Source organism: Pimephales promelas, chromosome 21 (assembly GCF_988280905.1).
Source record: "Pimephales promelas chromosome 21, fPimPro1.hap1.1, whole genome shotgun sequence".
Classification (NCBI taxonomy): Eukaryota; Metazoa; Chordata; class Actinopteri; order Cypriniformes; family Leuciscidae; genus Pimephales; species Pimephales promelas.
The window spans coordinates 20,767,640-20,787,829 of record NC_142789.1 but is presented as its reverse complement, the minus strand read 5'-3'; the positions used below and the strand labels follow the sequence as shown (position 1 = coordinate 20,787,829).

Below are 20,190 nucleotides of genomic sequence, written 5' to 3'. Positions count from 1 at the left end.
ATTGTGCATTATGCACATGTGGCATGAGCAGCCTCACAAATATTCAAATATTTAAGTTCACCTGAAGTATATTAGCATTGTTTTGGTCATCTTGACCAAAATTAGACTTCTTTTTAAAGTTTAAACTTGATATGAAGTGTTGTATTAGGGATGCACGATATATGATGGCACAGTGGATGAGACACATGCCTTTGGTGTGAGAGATCCGGGTTCGAATCCACTGTGAAATACCAATGTGTCCCTGAGTAAGAAACTTAACCCCTAGCATATATAGTAATTGTAAGTCGCTTTGGATAAAAGCGTCAGCTAAATTAATAAATGTAAATGTAAATATCGAATCAATATCGTTATCGCAATATCACGTTACTCTGTCATATCGAAAGTCTTGTGATATTTATGAGATACTTTATGATGCGTCCGGTCCGACATGCACCGTTGCATTTCCCTCGACTCATTTCCTGATTCTCCTTCTCCATAAACATGAAATCAAGGGGAAACCACTTCTGAAGTGGTTTCAGAGATTCAAATCCATCTCGAATGCGTTTCGGAGGGCATTTACACTTGGTCTTTTCATGATCAGATAGCTATCCAATCACAGAAAATGTGGCTAGGTGTGTTCTGTAGACTTGCTCTTTCTTTATTGTTTTTTACACTGCAGTGTACTGTACATATAACCAGTAAAACATTGGAAATGAATGGGACTGGGAGATGAATTTCAACAAATTCTTACTTAAAGCACTTTTTTTTTTGATATCATCTTCAAATTTGGAACACAGCGTCTTTAGATTTATGGTTTTGATTTTCTTACAGTTTTAGCGTAAAATGTGTTTTAGAAAATATATAGCCTTTCTTAATTCTTATTAAAATTGAAAATTGTATTTTTGTGCATTTTTCATTTTAAATGTACAGTTTTATAGAAAATAATAAAAAATCAACTTCACTTTTTTAAAAACACTTATATAGCAATACAATAATATAATATTTAGCAAAACTTATATATAGCAATAATCTGCCTGGTGTCACCTTTAAAAATAGACCTTTAGTCTGTGCTCCAAAGCAACAAAGGTTTATGACCTTTTAAGTTAGGAAAATTAATTTTCAGGTTGCTGCTCAAAAGGTGAATAAATGCATGAGTAACTACTTCATAAATAAAATAGGTATCAAACTAAAATATAGTTCAATAATTTAATTGAAATAAAAAAATTTTGGTAATTTGACCAACATGGACAGTACCAGAAGGTTAAGGTCGCAAACACTTTCATAATAAATAATAAATAAATAAATTCTGTTTAAAATAGGTTTAGATTACAATGCTGATAATTTAACTTTGAAAACTTTCAGACTCTGGCTAACCTCACGTTTACATATATACATTTGGAAGACTGACTTATCCAAAATCATGATTAGGATATGTATTTTACCACTAAATGCTTATTTGCCTTACCTTTTATATGTTTTTGCTGCCGTCTGCTTGGCATTGCTTTTGGGATGCTTGATGGTTGCCTGTTTGTTGCAACATGCAGCAGTTTCAGTTTGTTGATGCAGTTTATTTTTTCAGTCTTTGAGGATCAGATTGGATGCATGAAAAACTGAGGAGTCCACTGTGCATTGATTTGATTTGATTTAATTAACAAGCGCCCAAAGGCGCTCATTTCCTGCATGTGAACGACGAGGATGCTAAATTTGAATTTTAAGTTTGCACTTCATACAGCTAGATCAGAGGTTCCCATACTCATGCAGGGAAAAATATTTTAAATAAGAGGGTCATGACTCACCTTTATGGAAATGACACAATGATGAAAAAGAAGCGTCTGTCATAGAACTGGCCTCACAGACATCTTATTTATCAGATTTCAGAGGCTCATGCTCGCCATTGTAGAGGAATTTCAATGAGGGCGTCTTTTTCGGTCCCCGGAGAGGTATTTTTAAACTGAGGTTCGTCTGAATAATATATGGGATATTCCCTCCCCTTGTGTTGTCATTTTCACGATAAGTTCTATAGAGTGTGCAATGATTATGCCGACTGACCTTCTACCTATGCGACGGGACAAGCCTCACACTTTTGCAACGTCCCTAAAACACAAGGTTGTTTGTGGGTGTAGGGTGCTGCTGCAGACGGGAATAAGAGCCCGTGTTGCACAGTGACGACCATTCTAAGGCCTGTTTACAACGCAGACAAGATGGAGAGGGGGAAGGGTAGAGGGAGATAGAAAGGGTTACGCTACCCTCAGGAGAATTGGAATTTCTTGTGAACCAATCCCCCATTTGGCTGGCAGTTGTGAAAACAATTCCGCAGCATTTACTCAGTTTGTGGCTCGGATTACTGTTGTGTGAGTCAGCTGCAGGGTGCAGGCCGGAGGTAGGAGGTGGGCCAGACGGCATGGCCGGTCTGTGCTGCTCAGTGTTTTTTTTTTTTTTTTTTTGCTTTTTTTTTTGGTTTGTCTGCAGATCAGCGTCTGTTCTGGAGCTTCTCTCCAAAGATAAACGCTGCCTGTTTGAATGTGCTAATTAAAATGACATTGGTTCCAGCTGGAGTGGTTCTAACTATTGAAGTGTCGACGTGCTTCAGAAGCAATCACTCATATCCCGACAGTGTCGGGCAATATAATGATCCCCTCTCTTGCTCTTCTCCGCAGGTTTCATTTTTGAGTGACGCCGACAAAAACAGTGATCAGAGGGAGTCCCTTCATTCTCACCGCACCGGATCGTCACCCCTCCTTCGCCGCTGACACTCAACTTGCCATCATGACGTCGGAGCTGGAGAGCAGCTTGACCTCCATGGACTGGTTGCCGCAGCTGACCATGCGGGCGGCTATTCAGAAAGCAGACGCCCAGAACACTCACGGGCCAGGCATGGCTAAGAAAAGCGCCCTGCTGGACCCCAACACCACACTGGACCAGGAAGAGGTGCAGCAGCACAAGGACGGCAAACCGCCGTACAGCTACGCCAGCCTCATCACGTTTGCCATCAACAGCTCGCCAAAGAAGAAAATGACACTGAGCGAGATCTACCAGTGGATCTGTGACAATTTCCCCTATTACAGGGAAGCCGGCAGCGGGTGGAAGGTAAGGGGTGAAATGCTGGCTTTAAACGTCCTCTAATTTGTCATTATTTGTTTTCTGCCCGTCAGAGACATTTGCATGCACATAAGTGATGTCCTTCCACTTAAATTCAATCAGTGTACCAAATCAGCACTGAATTTAGTCAGAGGAGACTGCCAAGGTTAATGTGTGAAATTATTTTCATTTCTTAAGCTGTCAAGGCTTTTTTTCCTGCCTTTCCTCGCCAAGGAACATTTCAGAAAAATCAAAGCAACAGCCACGCTGCTATTTTGCAAAGCACCATTCGGATCTGTTTATGACCATTAATATTTGACACAGTATCTTGTCTCTCTAGACACACGAAAATAAAGGCTCTTTTTGCAGACACAAGTGTGAGAAGGAAGTGTGTTGATATTCACCCAGCCAGATCAAGCCACACAAGCCATAGAGAAAAAACTCCCTTTCATGGCTTGTATTATTTATGCCAGATGCCTTGATAGAAGTCCATTATGTTGGAGAGAGCCATTGCTGTGTCACCATCTCAAGGAGCATATGATATACAGAGATGAAGCCGTGCTGATTGCCTTTTAAAGAGCGGAGATGGAAATTGATATTAGAATGAGCTTTCCAATCAGTTGACATTTATTGGCAATAGAATTGGTAGCACAGCTTTATTGCAGACAGACAAGATGTATGTGGTTCATATCCGTGTGAGACGCGGGCCTGTTCGTGTGTGTGTGTGTGTCTTCTGCTCTGCTGTGAAAAGGATATTTATGTCCGTGTAGATACGAGAGCAACACATGATTTTGCAAGTTTAAAAATCACCTTAAAATATTTTTCATCAATGCAGTTTTTTCTTGATAACTATAATCAAAATAACAAATCAAACATGTGGCTTTATAAACTCCCACCCCTATTGTTGTCTGTGAATTAAAGACCTTCCCATTTCTTAAAGTTTTCTTTCGCCCATAAGCGTGACAAATTTTTTTCACTGAAAAAGATGTGTTTGCAGAAATCTTATATCTGACTATCAGATAGTTTGAGGGTCAGTGTGGTGCTTTTATTCGTTAAAGACTAACCTTTTTATTCTCTTGCTAGAAACGTGCTCGCACTGTTTGTGATACCTGGAAAGATGGCTTTAATTTGAAGCATTTTGGACAGACATAACAAATGGATTTCTGCGGTTTTCACTGAAATCGCTGTACAAGGTTGCTGTCCTGACACGTTTACCGGGAGACGGCTTTCCATTTTGCTGGAATGTAGCCTTTTTTCAAAAAGCCTTGTGGAAAGAGGCGACCCACCGCTGTTCTCAATGATGGCCGTTAATTGCCACATTCCATCTCTACATCATGTATTGTTACACCTAAAGATCTAGCAGCCTATCAATTTACAAAAGGCCAAATATACGTCCTGTAGTTTGTTTTCATTCCTCCGTTTTAGGGCTGTATTCAACCAAAGAAATCCTTAGTCGACCAAAGTCGAGTCATGGCAACGATTAGTCGACTTAAAAAAAAAAAAAAAAAAAAAAAAAACGTGATGTTTTGATTAAACATTTTTTAAACAATTGTCATTGAGCATATATAAAACAACAACGAAAAAACATCACAAATAAATAAAACTATAATAATAATACAATTCTTTGAAAATTAAGTGATTTTTTAACTGCAAAAAGTGAAGAGCCATGTCCTAGGTCTATAGTAACAGTCACAATCGCGCACCTGACCACATAATGAAAAATCCCAACAAAAGCTCTCGTTTATACAGGCTTTATATTCTTCTTTACTTTCAAAGCTATGGGTTAACTTTCGTCCTGACGATCAAGGCGTTTTAAATAACACACAAAGAACCCAAATAACTTAAAAACAATCCTAATAATAGGCTGTAGGACCGCGTAGGCCTACAGGTTTATTTTCGTTTTGTTGCATTATTTAGGCTATTTTCAAATGCGTCAAGTGTACAAATAAAAACGAAAACATTAAGAAAACACAATCTATTGAGTCAGCATGATATAGCCGTTAAAAGGCTGCTCACGTCTTTTGCGCGCTCAAGTTCGATTTCAAATGTAGGCGCGCGACTTGCGCGCTCATAATGGAGCAACGCGATCGCCTCCCTCCACAGTCTTGTCGTCTTTGTTTTAAAATGCAGCGAGACAAAAGATTTAGATTTCCTGGACATTTTGTCGACTAAAGCCAAAACGCAGCGTTCTAACTGAATGAATACAGCATCCCTTACCGAGCGCAAGCAGCAGCGCAGCCAGCCACACGTGCGGTTCCCGAGTGTATTATGTGTGTGCGCTAAATTGCGGCGCAGTTACAAAAATAGCCTCAATTAAAGCATTTTAAAGTTGGGGACAAAACATAGGCTAATTATATTTAGAATACAGTAATAAATAACTGCTTATAAAGGAATAAATATCAAGGACTAAATCATTGAAAAATTCTTTCTATTGGTAAAAAAAAAAATGCAACTGGTCGACCAATAAGAATGTCAGTCGACCAAGACGGCATCGACCAATTAGTCGACTAAACGACTAAAGTTGACAGCCCTACTCCGTTTATACGAAGGCTAAGTTAGATAATTGAAGGTGGTTACGTTTCTTTTTTATTTATAAATCTTATAGGTTGAAGAGACAGCTGAAATCAAATGTCTCTGAAAGTGCTGTGCTGCTGTCCTACTATGTGATGTGGAAAATGGCTTTCAGGATATTGCAGCAGAAACGCATCTCCTTGGCGGAAAGAGTGTGTACTGATGGGAAAACGGAGCTATGGAATTGGTGTTAAGAATTGTATAACAGCAATACGAGTGTTGCTTTTAATAGGCAGGAGAGCGTGAATCTCAAACCGACCGCCATCGACTATTATTTTAGAGAGATCCTTTTGTCTCTGAAGTGCACGCTGCTATATTTGTGAGTTTCCACATATACCGAGTGTGGCTGGGGTGAATGTAGGTCTGTGTGCAGTCATCGCCCTCCATCTCTCCACAACCCCCCTGAGATGTCGGCAGCAGGAATTTACGACCCAGCGCACGCACACGTCTGTTCTCTATGATAATTCTAGCTGTGCCGGAGAGATGAGACTGGGCTAATCCAGGCGGCGGCAACTCATTTAGTCATCTCAATAGAACTCCATTAGCCAACACTTTTAAGAAAGATCAATAAGTGCTGTCAATAAGAATAGATAATTCATCAAGGTCAAAAAATATGCAGTATTAGGGGAGACGGATATGAAGTTTGAGATTAATATTACCACATGCAGTTACTGTAGAGTAGGATTGTAAACCAATTAACATTTTTCTGTGGCTGGTTAATTTATATATCCTTACAATCCTACTCTTCCTATATAAACTTTTTATATAAAACTTTTTATCACTGAAATTGAACAGATTATTTATATTCTGTAAGAACTTTTCAATTTTGTATTTACTCTGTCTTTGACATTTTTGGATTTTATAAGGTATATCAGTATGCAGGATGACTTTTCTTATACACTACCAGTTAAAAGGTTGGGGTCAGTAAGGTTTTTAAAAAAAAGAAATTTATACTTTTATTCTGTAATAATTAGGGCTGTCCCCAAATTTTCGACTAAATGTTAGTCGACTAGAAAAGGCTTTGTCGGCCAAAATTGTTTTACTTAGTTGGAGAAAAAAGAAAGAAAAAAATATCTTGTAGCGAAATCAGGCAGTCCGTGAGGGACAGAACGTTAATGGCAGAATAGCGTGGAATAGGCTATGCTATGGCATATATTAAACGCTCATTATGGTTTAGTATTCTCCTCAGTATATATTTATGGCTGTCTATTAAACCTTTGACAAGTCCGATTGTAGCAAACATTAAAATCTGTGTTTGCTCTGTCGCTGAACCAGAGAGAGAGCAGTTGTCATGTATAGGTATGAAACAGCATCACAAACAGTCTTGTCAATAACACGGTATTATTATATCCGTGTTACAAATGTTCAAATTATAGTACTTGGATCGAAGTTTATAGCTTGGATCTAAACCCTTATGTATGTCTATGGGTAGCGATAAAAATAGAGCAAATCATCATTTGAAAGTTAATTGACTCATCAAATATGAAGTGGTTCAAATTCTGGATAAAGCACAGAGTCATTTTCCTGGCACGTGACAGCAAGACACGCTTAGAAAAGTGCAACGTTTTATTTTGTGTCAACATTCTTGGTTGAGTTACACTACTTGTGTAACTGTATTTAAATAGGGAAAACGTGAAGGTGTGTGGTCGCTTCTCTACTTGGATCCTATTGAATGATCTGGGCTAAGTTAAGTGCTATCTAAGTGTCTCGTGCGCCAGAGCGATTAAGTGCACGCACTGAGACGAGAGGCATGTACCAACTCGTCTTAGTTAAGGGAATAACAAGTTTAATATGAAAAAACAGTGGAGTATCCCTTTAATTTTCAAATTATGTCTGAACATAATTTATCCCTTAAATGACAGAGTATTTTCCGCTGACACAATGAGACAAAATCATTTGGCATTGTGCCGATTTGTGTTGTGGAAGTCTACTACTTCAGTCCAGTGATGAAAAATGTCAAGCCTCAGGTGCCGCTTCACTCACTGTCTCCTCATGAAAAGAATTCGACTCGAATTCGACTCGAAAAATTCGACTCGAATGTAGATGCCACTTTTTTCCCTCCTCGCTTATCTTTCTGTGATTTCTTTAAAAAGCGTAAGATTGAAGTCTGTGCATCTGCTAGTCACCACATGTCAATACTAATGACTAATCTCTGCAAGTTTTATTTTTTTATTGTTCCATTTATTTTGTACTTTTATAACGTAAGAGATGCTTTTTAGTTTTGTAGCTGATTGATTGTGACCCAATACCTTTTTTATCAGCCCTACAATAAATATGACCTTTGCAAGAGTGCATTCTGTTTTATTAGTATTATTATTAGTATTTTAGTATAGGATATTATATAGGCATGTTTATACATGCATACACAATTCCACACTGGTTTGAATTAAAGATCAAATTCTTGTATATGATTTGAATTAAACAATCCGATATTGCTGCTTTGGAACAGCAGGGTGGTGTCCAATTTTGTAGCCACTACACACATACAAGATATTGCTTAGACATACTGTCACCACTAGAAGTAATCCTCCATCCTTATTGAAAGCTCTTATGTAACACTCTCGTCTTTGTCCGATTCTCATAATTGCAAGTTGTCTGCATGGAAGCTACCTCGGTGTAAAGAGTGAAAGGGCATTTTAGATTAATTTGCCATCTATCGGGTTAAGAGGCTCACTGTTTCCCGTCTGACCCACTTGTCAATGATGAGGTGTTTAATTCTGAACATATGCTTAGCACCTGGTCACCAGTCTCTGCATTTGACACCAAAAACTGTGTCTGGTTAAAGCGAAAGCCATCGCAACCAACCTGATCCGAGCGCTCCAGCATCCCCATCCCGTTTGACCTCAGAGCACTTATATAGAAGCTGTAACGGAGTGCAACCAGGCTAAACCTCAGTTAAAAAGCATTAAATGTATGGATGTTAGAGGATTATGCAGGACCTGAGCCATGCGAAAGCTCTTGTTATCCGCCAAGAATTTTCAATCTCTGTTTACACAACAGGTTTGTAATCCAGCCACAGAGCAGGCCGTAATCTGATCAGGCACTCAAAACGTGTGGCACTAGCAGATGTGACAGCGCGGCCTGCTTATGATGCCTTTGCCACGGCTGCTGCTCCTTAGAATACACAATGCGGTTCTGGCATTTTCTCGCCTAATTGCTCCCTTATGACTTACCAGTAGTGCTTCGGGAAGGCCGGGTGGCTTTTCAGGTCATCGCTTTACCCGCTTTTGAACCCCTAGTCTGAATCTCATTGTTCAGGAGACTGCTCGTCTGAAACGCCGCCGAAAATCCAGAGCAGTTCTTGCATCTTAACCAGTTTAAATATGCTCAATGTTTGTTCTTGAATCTCTGCTGTCGCTACCGGCATGATATTCTCCCATTTCAACACCTGCATGCAGGCGTAAAAGTGTGCAAATGCATAATTCCTCGCAAACGGCATAGCCGTTGACACTCCAAAGCTGTTTCGGCCTGCGAAAAATGGATAAATTCAATAGGCGAGTTTGAGTCTTGCCCTGTTTAAAACCGCTGTTGGCACTTGTGGAGTGTCCGAACCTTCTTCTTTGATCTCATTATGAAATGCAAATGCTCACCAACCTAAACAGATCAAAGGTTGCACCCGCTGCTGGGCAGCCGACATAATAATGGAAGCCAAGGGCGATTGACCGTTTTTTTTCCCCTAATAAGTGATTTGGGGCACCGCTTCACCACCCCAGGGCGTTATTTACTTGCAAGCCGGGAACACTATCTCTAAGTAACTAAACAGCCCAAATCCCAGCTCCCCTTGCTTTTATTTAAATGTGGAAGCACAGGTATTGCACTCGTCCTATCTCTCGACTCAGGCTTGGTATGCAGGGTTTGGAATATTAAGATGTAAAATTGCTTCAGCGCACTCTGATTTTCAGTTTAATCCTCCAGCCAGGATCATTATGCGGTCGGGCATTACATTTTTAAATGGCTTCCTGTCCCCATCACGCACCCACCCCCCCATATCTAAAAATACAGTCACCTTCAGTACATCAGATTTGATCATCTAATGTGCAATTATTGGGCCTGTGTTGCATACATTTAGTACACAGCCTCTCTATCTCTCTGTGTTTTTAATTGTGGTAGCAGCAGAAGTGGCTGTGTCGGTGGTGGGAGTGGTGGTGATTCATGCCGTATAGCCAGTTTGATCCTGCTGTTTGTCTGGCTCTCGTGTCAGGAAGCTCCCGCCTGGCCGCCCGCCTACCAGCCTCACCTTGCCCCATCCCACTCGTAACCCGCCGCTCACTCAGAGTAGGTGGGCAGAAAGCGTAGTGGCTCACCAGGTGGAGCTGGCAGAGAGGGCGCTCGCTACACCTCACGAAGCACAGAGCTGACTTTGGCAAAGCTTGTGGAAGAGATTGACGTGAATCATTTTATCCAGTGGTGCTGTAACCAGTCATGATCTTTTCTTTTTCTTTAAAAAGGGAATGCACTACTTTTGATTTACTTCAGTACTTGGCAGGTAGATCAAACGACTAGTTAAATATTGTAGGTAGAAATTGTCATTCTCTGTATACTACCGTTCAACCAATTGGGGTTATTTAGATTGTTTTAATGTTAAAAAAAGTTCCTTATATTGACTGTTTTTGAGGCTGCATTTATTTGATCAAAACAGTAATATTGTGAAATATTGTTTATTTAAAATAACTGTTTCCTATTTTAATTTAGATAAAATGCAGTTTATTCCTGTAATGGCAAAGTTAAATTTTCAGCAGTCATTACTCTAGTCTTATATGATCCTTCACAAATCATTCTAACTTGCTAATATGCAGATTTTTCAGACTTCTTTTTTTTTTTTTTTTACTATAGTGTACAACTTAGGACTGGGTGATATATTGATAAAAAAATATATCAAAATATTTTAAATGCTATATGGAATTTTGACCATATTGCATATATCGATATAGTTGCAGCATGCTGCTGACCCGGAGCTCTCTGCACTGCTCCCCGCATGTGAAACTGCGCGCTGCAGAAGCCCAGCCCCAAGCCACTGAACCTGAAACAGTGTTTCTGCTACATTCATTCTGCCGTGGTGAACATGCATGTATATTACAATGCTAAATGTATGCTAGGAAACTAATTGTCATATTCCATTAATCTTTTCATACAATTCCAATGGTGTGTGTTTAGTTAGGTGAAGTTGCTATGGAACGGTGTGTGAGGGTTTAAATGTCCTATCTGAACCATTCATGTGGTCAAAGATAAATAGAAGGTGAATGGAATTTAATGCTGGCTGTCTTTATTTTCTAATGCCTGTATTAAACATTTAAGAGAAACAAAGATGCATGCAGACTAATATTTGTACAATTAAGAATAAAACACACCTTGAAGGTAAAATATGTTCTTTTATGGTTTTCAAGTAGTCACATACAGATTTGCTGTGTGTGTGTGTATGTATATAGGTGAAACTCAAAAAATTAGAATATCATGCAAAAATTCATTTATTTCAGTGATTCAACTAATACATACTCATTACATGTAATGTGAGATATTTCAAGCCTTTGTTATAATTTTGATGTTTATGGCTTACAGCTTATGAATTCAAAATTAGAATATTGTGAAAAGGTTTTCACAATATTATTGACGCCTTTTAAGTTGAAATACTGAAATAAATGAACTTGTGCACGATATTCTAGTTTTTCGAGTTTCACCTGTAGTAGTCAACATTTGAAGTGGATCAAAAATGTAATTTGTCCTTTAGACAAGAATGGGTTTTGTTCAATAATAATGTATAACTTTGATGAAAGGGTTAGGTCCATTTCAAATGTTGACTACTGCATTTATTTATAAATACATAAATAAAAGAAACATATTCACACTTTCAACAGCTTTTATTTCCAATTTCTTATTATGTGTAAATACTTATATGAACACAGAATGCTTCAACAACTGAGACAACAACATAAAACACATTTCCCTGAATTTTTTTTTTTTTTTTTTTTGATTTTTTTTTTTTTTTGACAAACAGAAATACAGTTATGAGTCCCTGAACAAAAGGGTGTCAATATCAATCCTCAAGTTCTCCAAAACATCTGGGGGTTCATACAGTGTGTGTAGAATTATTAGGTACGTTGATTTTCTGATCATCAGAAATCATCATTATATTCATTTCGATTTAATCATTTAAGTGATATATAATTGTTTATGAAGGCTGGAAATGAAAACGCTTTATATTCAGGTGTGCATAATTAGGCATGTTTTCTTTTATAGATAAAATAATCCAAAAAGAGAGGTAAAGAATCCTTAAAAATGACCCCCACTTAATAAGAACCGCAAGCTGAAGTGTAGTAGAATACATGATCTTCCAGAATCTGACAGTTTTGGGTGTTCATTCATTTTTAGTCTATCTCTGCAAACAAAACATTTTAGTGGGAAAAAAGGAAATAAAAACTTGGCCTTTTGTCACCACACACGTGTCAAAAAGCTAGGTGCATAATATGTAAACAATTATCACACAATCGCCGTAAATAAACAGTAAATAAAGCGCCAGTCCCACCATTGTTTCAAATGTGCATGCTAACTAACCGGAAACGTCTGAGGGCTAACCATGTCACTTCTTTAAATCTACAAATAGCGTTGAAATGGTCTATATCTAAAAATAAGTTAAATGTTGGCCTAATAAGCTCTGTGCTCTATTTCTATTATGTATCCTCTGCTTTGTATTAGGAATTCAAGGGCATGCTGTATTTTGAATATAGTTACTGCTAAAAAGGTGTTGCTTGTCCTCTCATACCTTATTGCTCAACTTCCGGTTTTCATATTTCCGTCTACGTTTTCCCTCCTCCCCCACAGAAGTTAATTGCCATCTTCTGCTTGAGATGCTTGTTTTTGCTTTCTCTGTAAACCACTTTATAAATAAAAAATAAAAAAAATTCGGCACTGTTATCTTGCCAACCTTTAAACAAGTCAGCAGCTTCCCTCATTCTGGTGAGGATGCCCGGCTCTTTATTAATTGAGGCTGGGATGACCTGAACATGGCCTCTCGTCGCTGCTGTGATTTGGCCCCAAGAGAGAGGCGCTGAGCCATGATGAATTTGCGGATGCTATAAATAGAGTCTGGTCCTTGGAATCCGCCTTTAACTCAGAATCTACTCTCTGAAATCTGCTTAAGCTGGAGTTGGACGGTCTGTCGCTGCCGCGGGCATTATACAAAGAAGAAAAAAATGAAATTGTAATTTTCATAAATGGCTGTGCAGTTCACTTTGAAAAAGATTTTCTTTATCTCTGATTTTTAATGAATTGTATCATGGATTCTCTGCTTCTCTTCTCTAGGCCTCCTGGTCATTGTTTTGAAATAATGTTTAATTATAATTGTCTGTAATTAAAGTAATCCACTGCTCCTATAGAGCTGTTATTTGATGGCTAAAGGATTATTAGGAACACCTGTTCAATTTCTCATAAATGCAATTATCTAATCAACCAATTACATGGCAGTTGCTTCAATGCAGAAGAGCAGCTTTGACTGAAATAACCACTCGTTACAACCGAGGTATGCAGCAAAGCATTTGTGAAGCCACAACACGCACAACCTTGAGGCGGATGGGCTACAACAGCAGAAGACCCCACCGGGTACCACTACAAATAGGAAAAAGAGGCTACAATTTGCAAGAGCTCACCACAATTGGACAGTTGAAGACTGGAAAAATGTTGCCTGGTCTGAGTCTTGATTCCTGTTGAGACATTCAGAATTAGGCGTAAACTGAATGAGAACATGGATCCATCATGCCTTGTTACCACTGTGCAGGCTGGTGGTGGTGATGTGATGGTGTGGGGGATGTTTTCTTGGCACGCTTTAGGCCCCTTAGTGCCAATTGGGCATCGTTTAAATGTCGCAGCCTACCTGAGGATTGTTTCTGACCATCTCATCCCTTTTTGGCCAACTTGTACCCATCTTCTGATGGCTACTTCCAGCAGGATAGTGCACCATGTCACAAAGCTTGAATCATTTCAAATTGTTTTTTTTTGAACATGATAATAAGTTCACTGTACTTAATTGGCCCCCATAGTCCCCAGATCTCAACCCAAGAGAGCATCTTTGGGATGTGGTGGAACGAGACCCTCGTGGCCTGGATGTTCATTCCATAAATCTCCATCAACTGCAAGATGCTATCCTATCAATGTGGGCCAACATTTCTAAAGAATGCTTACAGCACCTTGTTGAATCAATGGATCAATCAATGGATAATGCAATTCTTACATAGTGTCTTCTACACTTCTACCTTCCTACCTTCTAAGACTTGCATGTATTAAATATATATAGTTTTTATATAAATGTTGGTAGAACTTGATTACATATAGTTGACATCGGTCACTATATCTTCTGTCTTTGTCTACTTGTATTTGTGAATGAGCAGAGAAAATGTGTCTATGTTAATTGAATAAAGACTCAGTGTAATGGGAGATTGAGTTAACTGGCGTAGTAGTTTGCATGAGGAGCACCTCTTCCAGAATACTGGCAAATGCACCAGTCATACAAGATAGCACATTTTAAAGTAATTATCCACAAGTTACTTGATTACTTTGCTTTCTCTTTAGCAAACCTATCCCTTTTTGTCAAGTCTTTTTTTGAAGACGAAAATTTAAAGATTAAGAAGGCATTGTCAGTACAATGCTGAGTTTTCACAATATAGGAAATGTGCCATGGCAGAAATGTTTCATCTCATTTTATGCCCATCTGACATGGTTTTAGCAGGCAGGAGCTGCAGACAGAGTGGCACCGTGTGTGTGGTGTCACTGAGGATATGGCACACTGCCCAGGGACTTCACATAGAGCTCCCACATTGAAAATGTCATTGAGCTCCATGCTTTTACTATCTGGGTTTTTGGTGACTTGAGTTTGTCTGTGCTGGTAGCTGGGAAGGCTGTGACTTTGAGGTCTAATGAGTTAGACCAAGCTTTTTTGATCATGTGCCTGTTTTTCCCCCCCCTTTGACTTAAATTCCCACTAGGAAACAGCAGAAATTACAAGATCTCTGCTTCAAAGCAATACTTGTCTTTTGCATTATTTATTTTATTTTTGCCAGAAACCAAATTTCTGTAATCATCTCGAGATTAGAAAATTCACTTCACATGCCTGGTATCATCATTAGTTTGTCACTACAGTATTTGTGTATCCACAGGCACTATGTCCTTACAGAATTTCCCCTTTACTCAGGAGCAGAAATTGACACTGCCTCCTAGCAGTGGAACACCACCAGTGATGGATGAGTTGCCAGCAATTAACGCTGTCTTCCTGTCCCACAGCCATTGACAGGCAAAGCTCCAGCATCTTTGCATCACTCTGTATAATCGCAGGTCATAGCAGCCATGGATATGACGCATCAATTCCTCACTCATGATTGCCAATTTATCAGTGTCAGTGGTCTCAATACACTTTTTCCATCCTAATTTTTTTGAAGAAAGCTTTTGGGTGCACATACAGTAGCCCCAGAAATGTTTGGATACTGAAGTCTCAATTAATGTATGTGATTGCAATTTGATAACAAATCATCAAACCAAGTGGCACCAAAAATAGCTCACGCACACTTTACAAGTAAAGAATTTCGAAAAGAAGTCTTTTTTAAATTGAAACTTTAAAGTGTATCTGTGTTGTTCACAATTAATACAACCCTAACCCTAGGCCAATAGAATTACAAAATATGTAATTCTTTTAGAATTACAGGTGCTATTTGGTTTGATTTGTTTTATCAAATGGCAGTGAAATACAGTCCGTTTTAAGTGTCCCAAATACTTTTCATGGCCCTGAAAAGTCTTGATGAGATATACAGCCCGAGTCTGTACACACTCGTCTTTCTTTTCAAGGTGACGTGGGCTGCAGTGGAGAGAGTCTGGTCAGCAAGCAGAAGAGAGAGACTGGCAGAGCTACTGCTGTTGGTTGCCGCCCCCTCTAGCCTCTGTCCTCCTTATGGCTGCAAGGCCACAACCTCTCGCTGCCAACTAATTGCCTCTGAATTAGACAATTAATGTGGCCTTGTAGAGGGCTGGAGTGTCTGACTAGAGGGAATGCAGTGAGCAGAAGGGTACCCGGCCTTTCCTCACCTCAGCAATGTATTATTTATGGGTCGTTGTGCTTGACAGTTTTACATTAACTTTGCTAATGGACTCTATAGGAGGGGTTGTGACTTTTGGATCTGTGTTAAGTTGAATTCAAATGGGAAACTTGAGTATTTTTTGCCCCTTTCTTTGTCAAACCACAAAGAATTTGCTGTTTTGTTTTCTCGACTTCAGTTTAAAGGAGAACGTTGCCTGAAGGGAAAGTCGGTGTACGAGCTTCAGATGGATAAAGGTGTAAAAGACTGGTCCCTGTCCACCTTCGGCACCCTCTTCTCCGCGTCGGCCGTGCGTTCTGTTGATTGATTGACTGCCTCTGTTGTGTGAGGGATTATTGTGTCAGTCCGCAGTTATAGATGAATGCTGAGTTTCCCCTGGTTTGCCAAAACAGCCTCTCCGAAGTGTTTTTTTTTTTTTTGCCCTTTTTTTGAAAGCATGCAGTGCTGTTGCACCACTGTCAGACCCTCTAGCAGATCGATTTTCTAAGAGCCTAATTGTCGGCATTGACTTGAACAGTTGTATTCTGTCGATCTGATCATGCTGATTAGAGGCCACTAGCACAATGAAGTGTTCACACAACAGCCCCTGTCTTACAGTAGTGTGGAGAGATCATGCTGCATTGTGCATATGGGAACTGGATTGTCACCTCTACTCCCCTCATTAGCTCCATTGGCTGTAATAGTGGTTATTGACTGGATGGAGCTTTAAGCACCTGTAATATTAATGGCGACTCTCACAGCTGCGATGGATGAGTGCTGCGTTTGCTAGTGGTGCTGAGGACTCTCTTCTGTCGCTGCTTCATCAGCCACTTATGCATGACGGCCATTCCAAACTCGGGGTTTGCTGGTGACCCTTGCATGTTCAGGCCTGCTCCCATTTTGTTAGCTTTTAAATGTAATAATCTAAAGCACCAATGAATTAATTTTTTTGGGAGCATTTTGCAGTGCACTTTGTGTGCAAGCCGGAATAGAGATCAGCCAAAATGCAACCCTCCTGTTCTGATTGATGGCCGGTCAACTGGTGCATCTCTGTAACATACTTCTTTTAAAAACAATATCTTTGGTAAGAGACCAAAAGTTGTTGAAGAACCAGGTTGTTGAAGAATCGGGTTTCAAATCCTAAGAAGCTCAGTACATATTGCATCTTGACACCGGTCTTATGATGATGTTGTATTATGGATTTTCTGGAAGTCCTCAGACTCTGCATGCATAAACAATTTGAATATGATTTTTATTAAACTAACCTCCTACCTGCGGCCACATATTTAAGTCTTCCCTCTGGTGAATCTCCAAATGTACATCACAACATGGACCCAAACCAAAATTAGTCTCAGGGCTCTCATTTCGACACAGGATTGCGGGTATTGCACATCATTTTAACAATTCCCGCAGGTCTTGCTCTTGTAATGCGAGAAGTTCCCGCTAACATTTATTCACTTTAGAATGTAGGTTGTATCTAAACTAATCATCACTAAATTAATCAAAACTAGACCAATCAATCAGATTACAAGATCAAATCAGTCATTTGAAAACTTTCTTCAAGATGTAAAGTCGGGACAGTTGACGGAATTGTTACTTGCACAATCGGGCCAGTGTTGCAATATCTCTAAAGTTTATCATTTGCATGCATTTTTAAGTCTTAACAAATTAAACTTTCAAGCGATTTTTAAAACCATTCATGAACAAACATTTAGGATTTATAAATGTAAAAAATGTTTTATTTCAAAATGTATATTTAATTATAATATAAAAATGGAATCCCCTCCATTTTTTAAAACGAATAGCCTTTCGACATTGGAATTTGTTTACTGATGTCCATTTTCAATTAGTTTGACACCTGATAATTAATTTCTTTTATAAGGGAAGTTCGTAAAATATTGACCCGAAAACCAACTAGCACGTCTAGATTTTCGCCAATTACTCAGATTTTACTAATGATTTATGCATGCGTGTTTACATTTTGACATTGTAACTAAACAAAAACAGATAGTTTTAAATATAATGTATATGTGTTTGCAATTAAGTTTATTGAAAGAGCAGATTTTTGATTAGTTTACCGCATATTTGTTATGCATGTAAACTCCAAAATGTGCATGGCTGACCTTCAGAAAATTAAATTGTGGTCCTTGAAGTTGTGGTTCTATGGCTTATGGTGAGTGGAAAGTGTTATTTAGGCTACTTGTTATTTATAAAATTATATATTAAGTGTATTTATTTAAAACATTAGAACATGTAGCAAACAAACCATAAAATACCACAAATTGGCTCCTGTTTGAACGATTTGCTCACTAACTACATGCAGTTTTTAAATGCTGTTTGAAGCTAACTACAAACCAATTTTTCCCCCCTAGCATTAATATCTGCACTCTGTCCAACTGTCTTCTCATTTTCTTTCCCATAGCCCTGATTATAAAGGGACATCTCCCACGCAACTCCTTAACCCTGTGTTTTATCTGTTGACTTGGACCTAAATTATAACATTTAAATGATTTTCCTTTCCACCAATCCGCATGGCACAAAACCAAGGGGTTTGAGACGTGGGGAAATATGCCGGCTCTACCTTCTGCTTCTATAATAGACAAGAAGAATGCACAAGTATTTTAAACTCAGTATCTTTCACGTCACTGTTCACTCTCAAATGCCGTTTTTCCCCCCTTGTCTCTGTCTGACTGCAGTTTTGAGGCAGTGCTGAATAGGGCCCAAAGTGCCATTGTCAGTGGCTGTTGCAGGATGCCGCTCTGAGCCGGCTGATAATTAAGAGGAGGGCCTGACAAATGGCTCTCATCAGATCGCTCATCTGGAACTGAGAGCACACGAAGGCTTTCAGGGAGGATAAACCGGGAGACGTGTCGTTGCTTTGCAATATTTCATAACCTTCTGTGGCTCCTCAGAGAAGAGCAGAGCAAAGAGCTCTCTCTTTAAAAACTCCACAGCTATGCCACACATAAGTGCCAAGTTCTGCCTCTGCCTCAGTGAGATATTCCAGTTTTTACTGAACTAATACACAATGGTTTTTATGTTTTATACCACCACCCATTTGGGGTTACCAGATTACTCACTATTTAGTGGCCAAGCACCGAAGGTGCGGAGGTACCTATTGTATCTGTTCCAGTTCTTATTATTATTCTACCATTTATACTACTACTACTTCATCCAACTGGGCGTCTATGGCAGCCCATTGAACTGTTTGCGGGAAAGTTGTTTTGGTTTGGCATTCTGATAGAGGACTGTCCCAACATTAAATACACCAATTTTGGTGACTCTAACTCATTGCCTCCACCACCTGTCCAAATTTTCACTCATAATGTGCTAAGAACTTTTGAACCGTAAGGCCTATCAACACAATTATTCCTATTCAGACCATAGACAGTAAAATAATTTATGCCTCCATGAAATTTATTTTTGGTATGTTTTAGCTTACCTCAAGGGCATCCAAGATGTAGGTGTCTTTGTTTCCGCAGTAGTGTCAATTTTGATATTTTTAGGTCAAACCGTTCTTGTCTGTCAGTCATATAATGCAGGTCTGTGGTCACCACCTCAAAGAGCATGCACAGAGAAATCCGAATTAAACATGATTTAATTACTCACATTGATGGCCTAAGATAAACAAGTGATTTGTGTGAGAAAATGAACAGTATTTATATAGTTTTTACCTCTTGTAACCACAGCCACATCTAAGTGATCTGAGGGCGTGGGCGCTTCGGCCTGTGCAAGCGCCGGAAGTCTTAATAGGTCTTAATAGATTCCTTGGGTCACTTGAACACGGATACCAAGATTGCCATATTTGGACAAACTTCCTGTCCGTCATCTTTATTTTCTTTTAAAAACTTCTCCTAGACGCTGGGTCCAATTTTCACCAAAATCAAATTGTATCATCTCCAGACCGTGCCGACTAAATGTTATGGATTTCGTGACGATAGACGAAACCGTTTTTGTATACCACAGCATCAAAAATGAGGCATGCGATGCCTTCACATTTTGACATCAAACTTTGTATTTGTCATTGTCCCCTCACTCTAATCACAGCACATCGATTTCATAACTGCGCCACCTATTGGTCTGAAGTCATAAATTATTAAATCATTTTATAAGTTACTGTATATATAATTAAGCCATTTTGACTAAATTCATCTTTAAATATCTTAAATTGCACCTTGCTGCAGTTGGTCTAAAACTCTCAGCCATGTTTGCATAAATTACTGTTTTGTTCGGTAGACAAACCAAGGGCACTGACATTTTCTTCAAGGTTATTGGAAAATTAGCAAAACTGTTTTTGTTGAGCTCTCACTGAATTTTGAACATGCCTTCCTAAAAGTGCAGCTTTACAGAACATTAATTAAACTCTAGACAAAGTGTCTTTTCATGAGTTTTTTGACCTGTTAGTCAGAATTACATCAGTGAATTTCTCCCCAAAACATTTTAAACCCTTATTAAACAGGTGGTGTAAAAAGTTTGCCATTTTAAATTGAAATCTGTACTGTTAAACTAA

The 20,190-nt window shown here is 39.0% G+C and overlaps 1 protein-coding gene across 3 annotated transcripts in view; it reads left to right on the top strand.

The window, feature by feature from the left end:
* foxj3 (forkhead box J3) overlaps positions 1-20,190 on the top strand; it is a 90,157-nt gene that overhangs the window by 32,317 nt on the left and 37,650 nt on the right. For all 3 annotated transcript variants that reach the window (XM_089124848.1, XM_039673664.2, XM_089124847.1), the window contains exon 2: positions 2,637-3,066. In XM_089124848.1, the coding sequence (XP_088980974.1) occupies positions 2,746-3,066 (321 nt within the window). In that variant the 5' untranslated portion in view covers positions 2,637-2,745. The remainder of the gene's footprint in view (positions 1-2,636; positions 3,067-20,190) is intronic.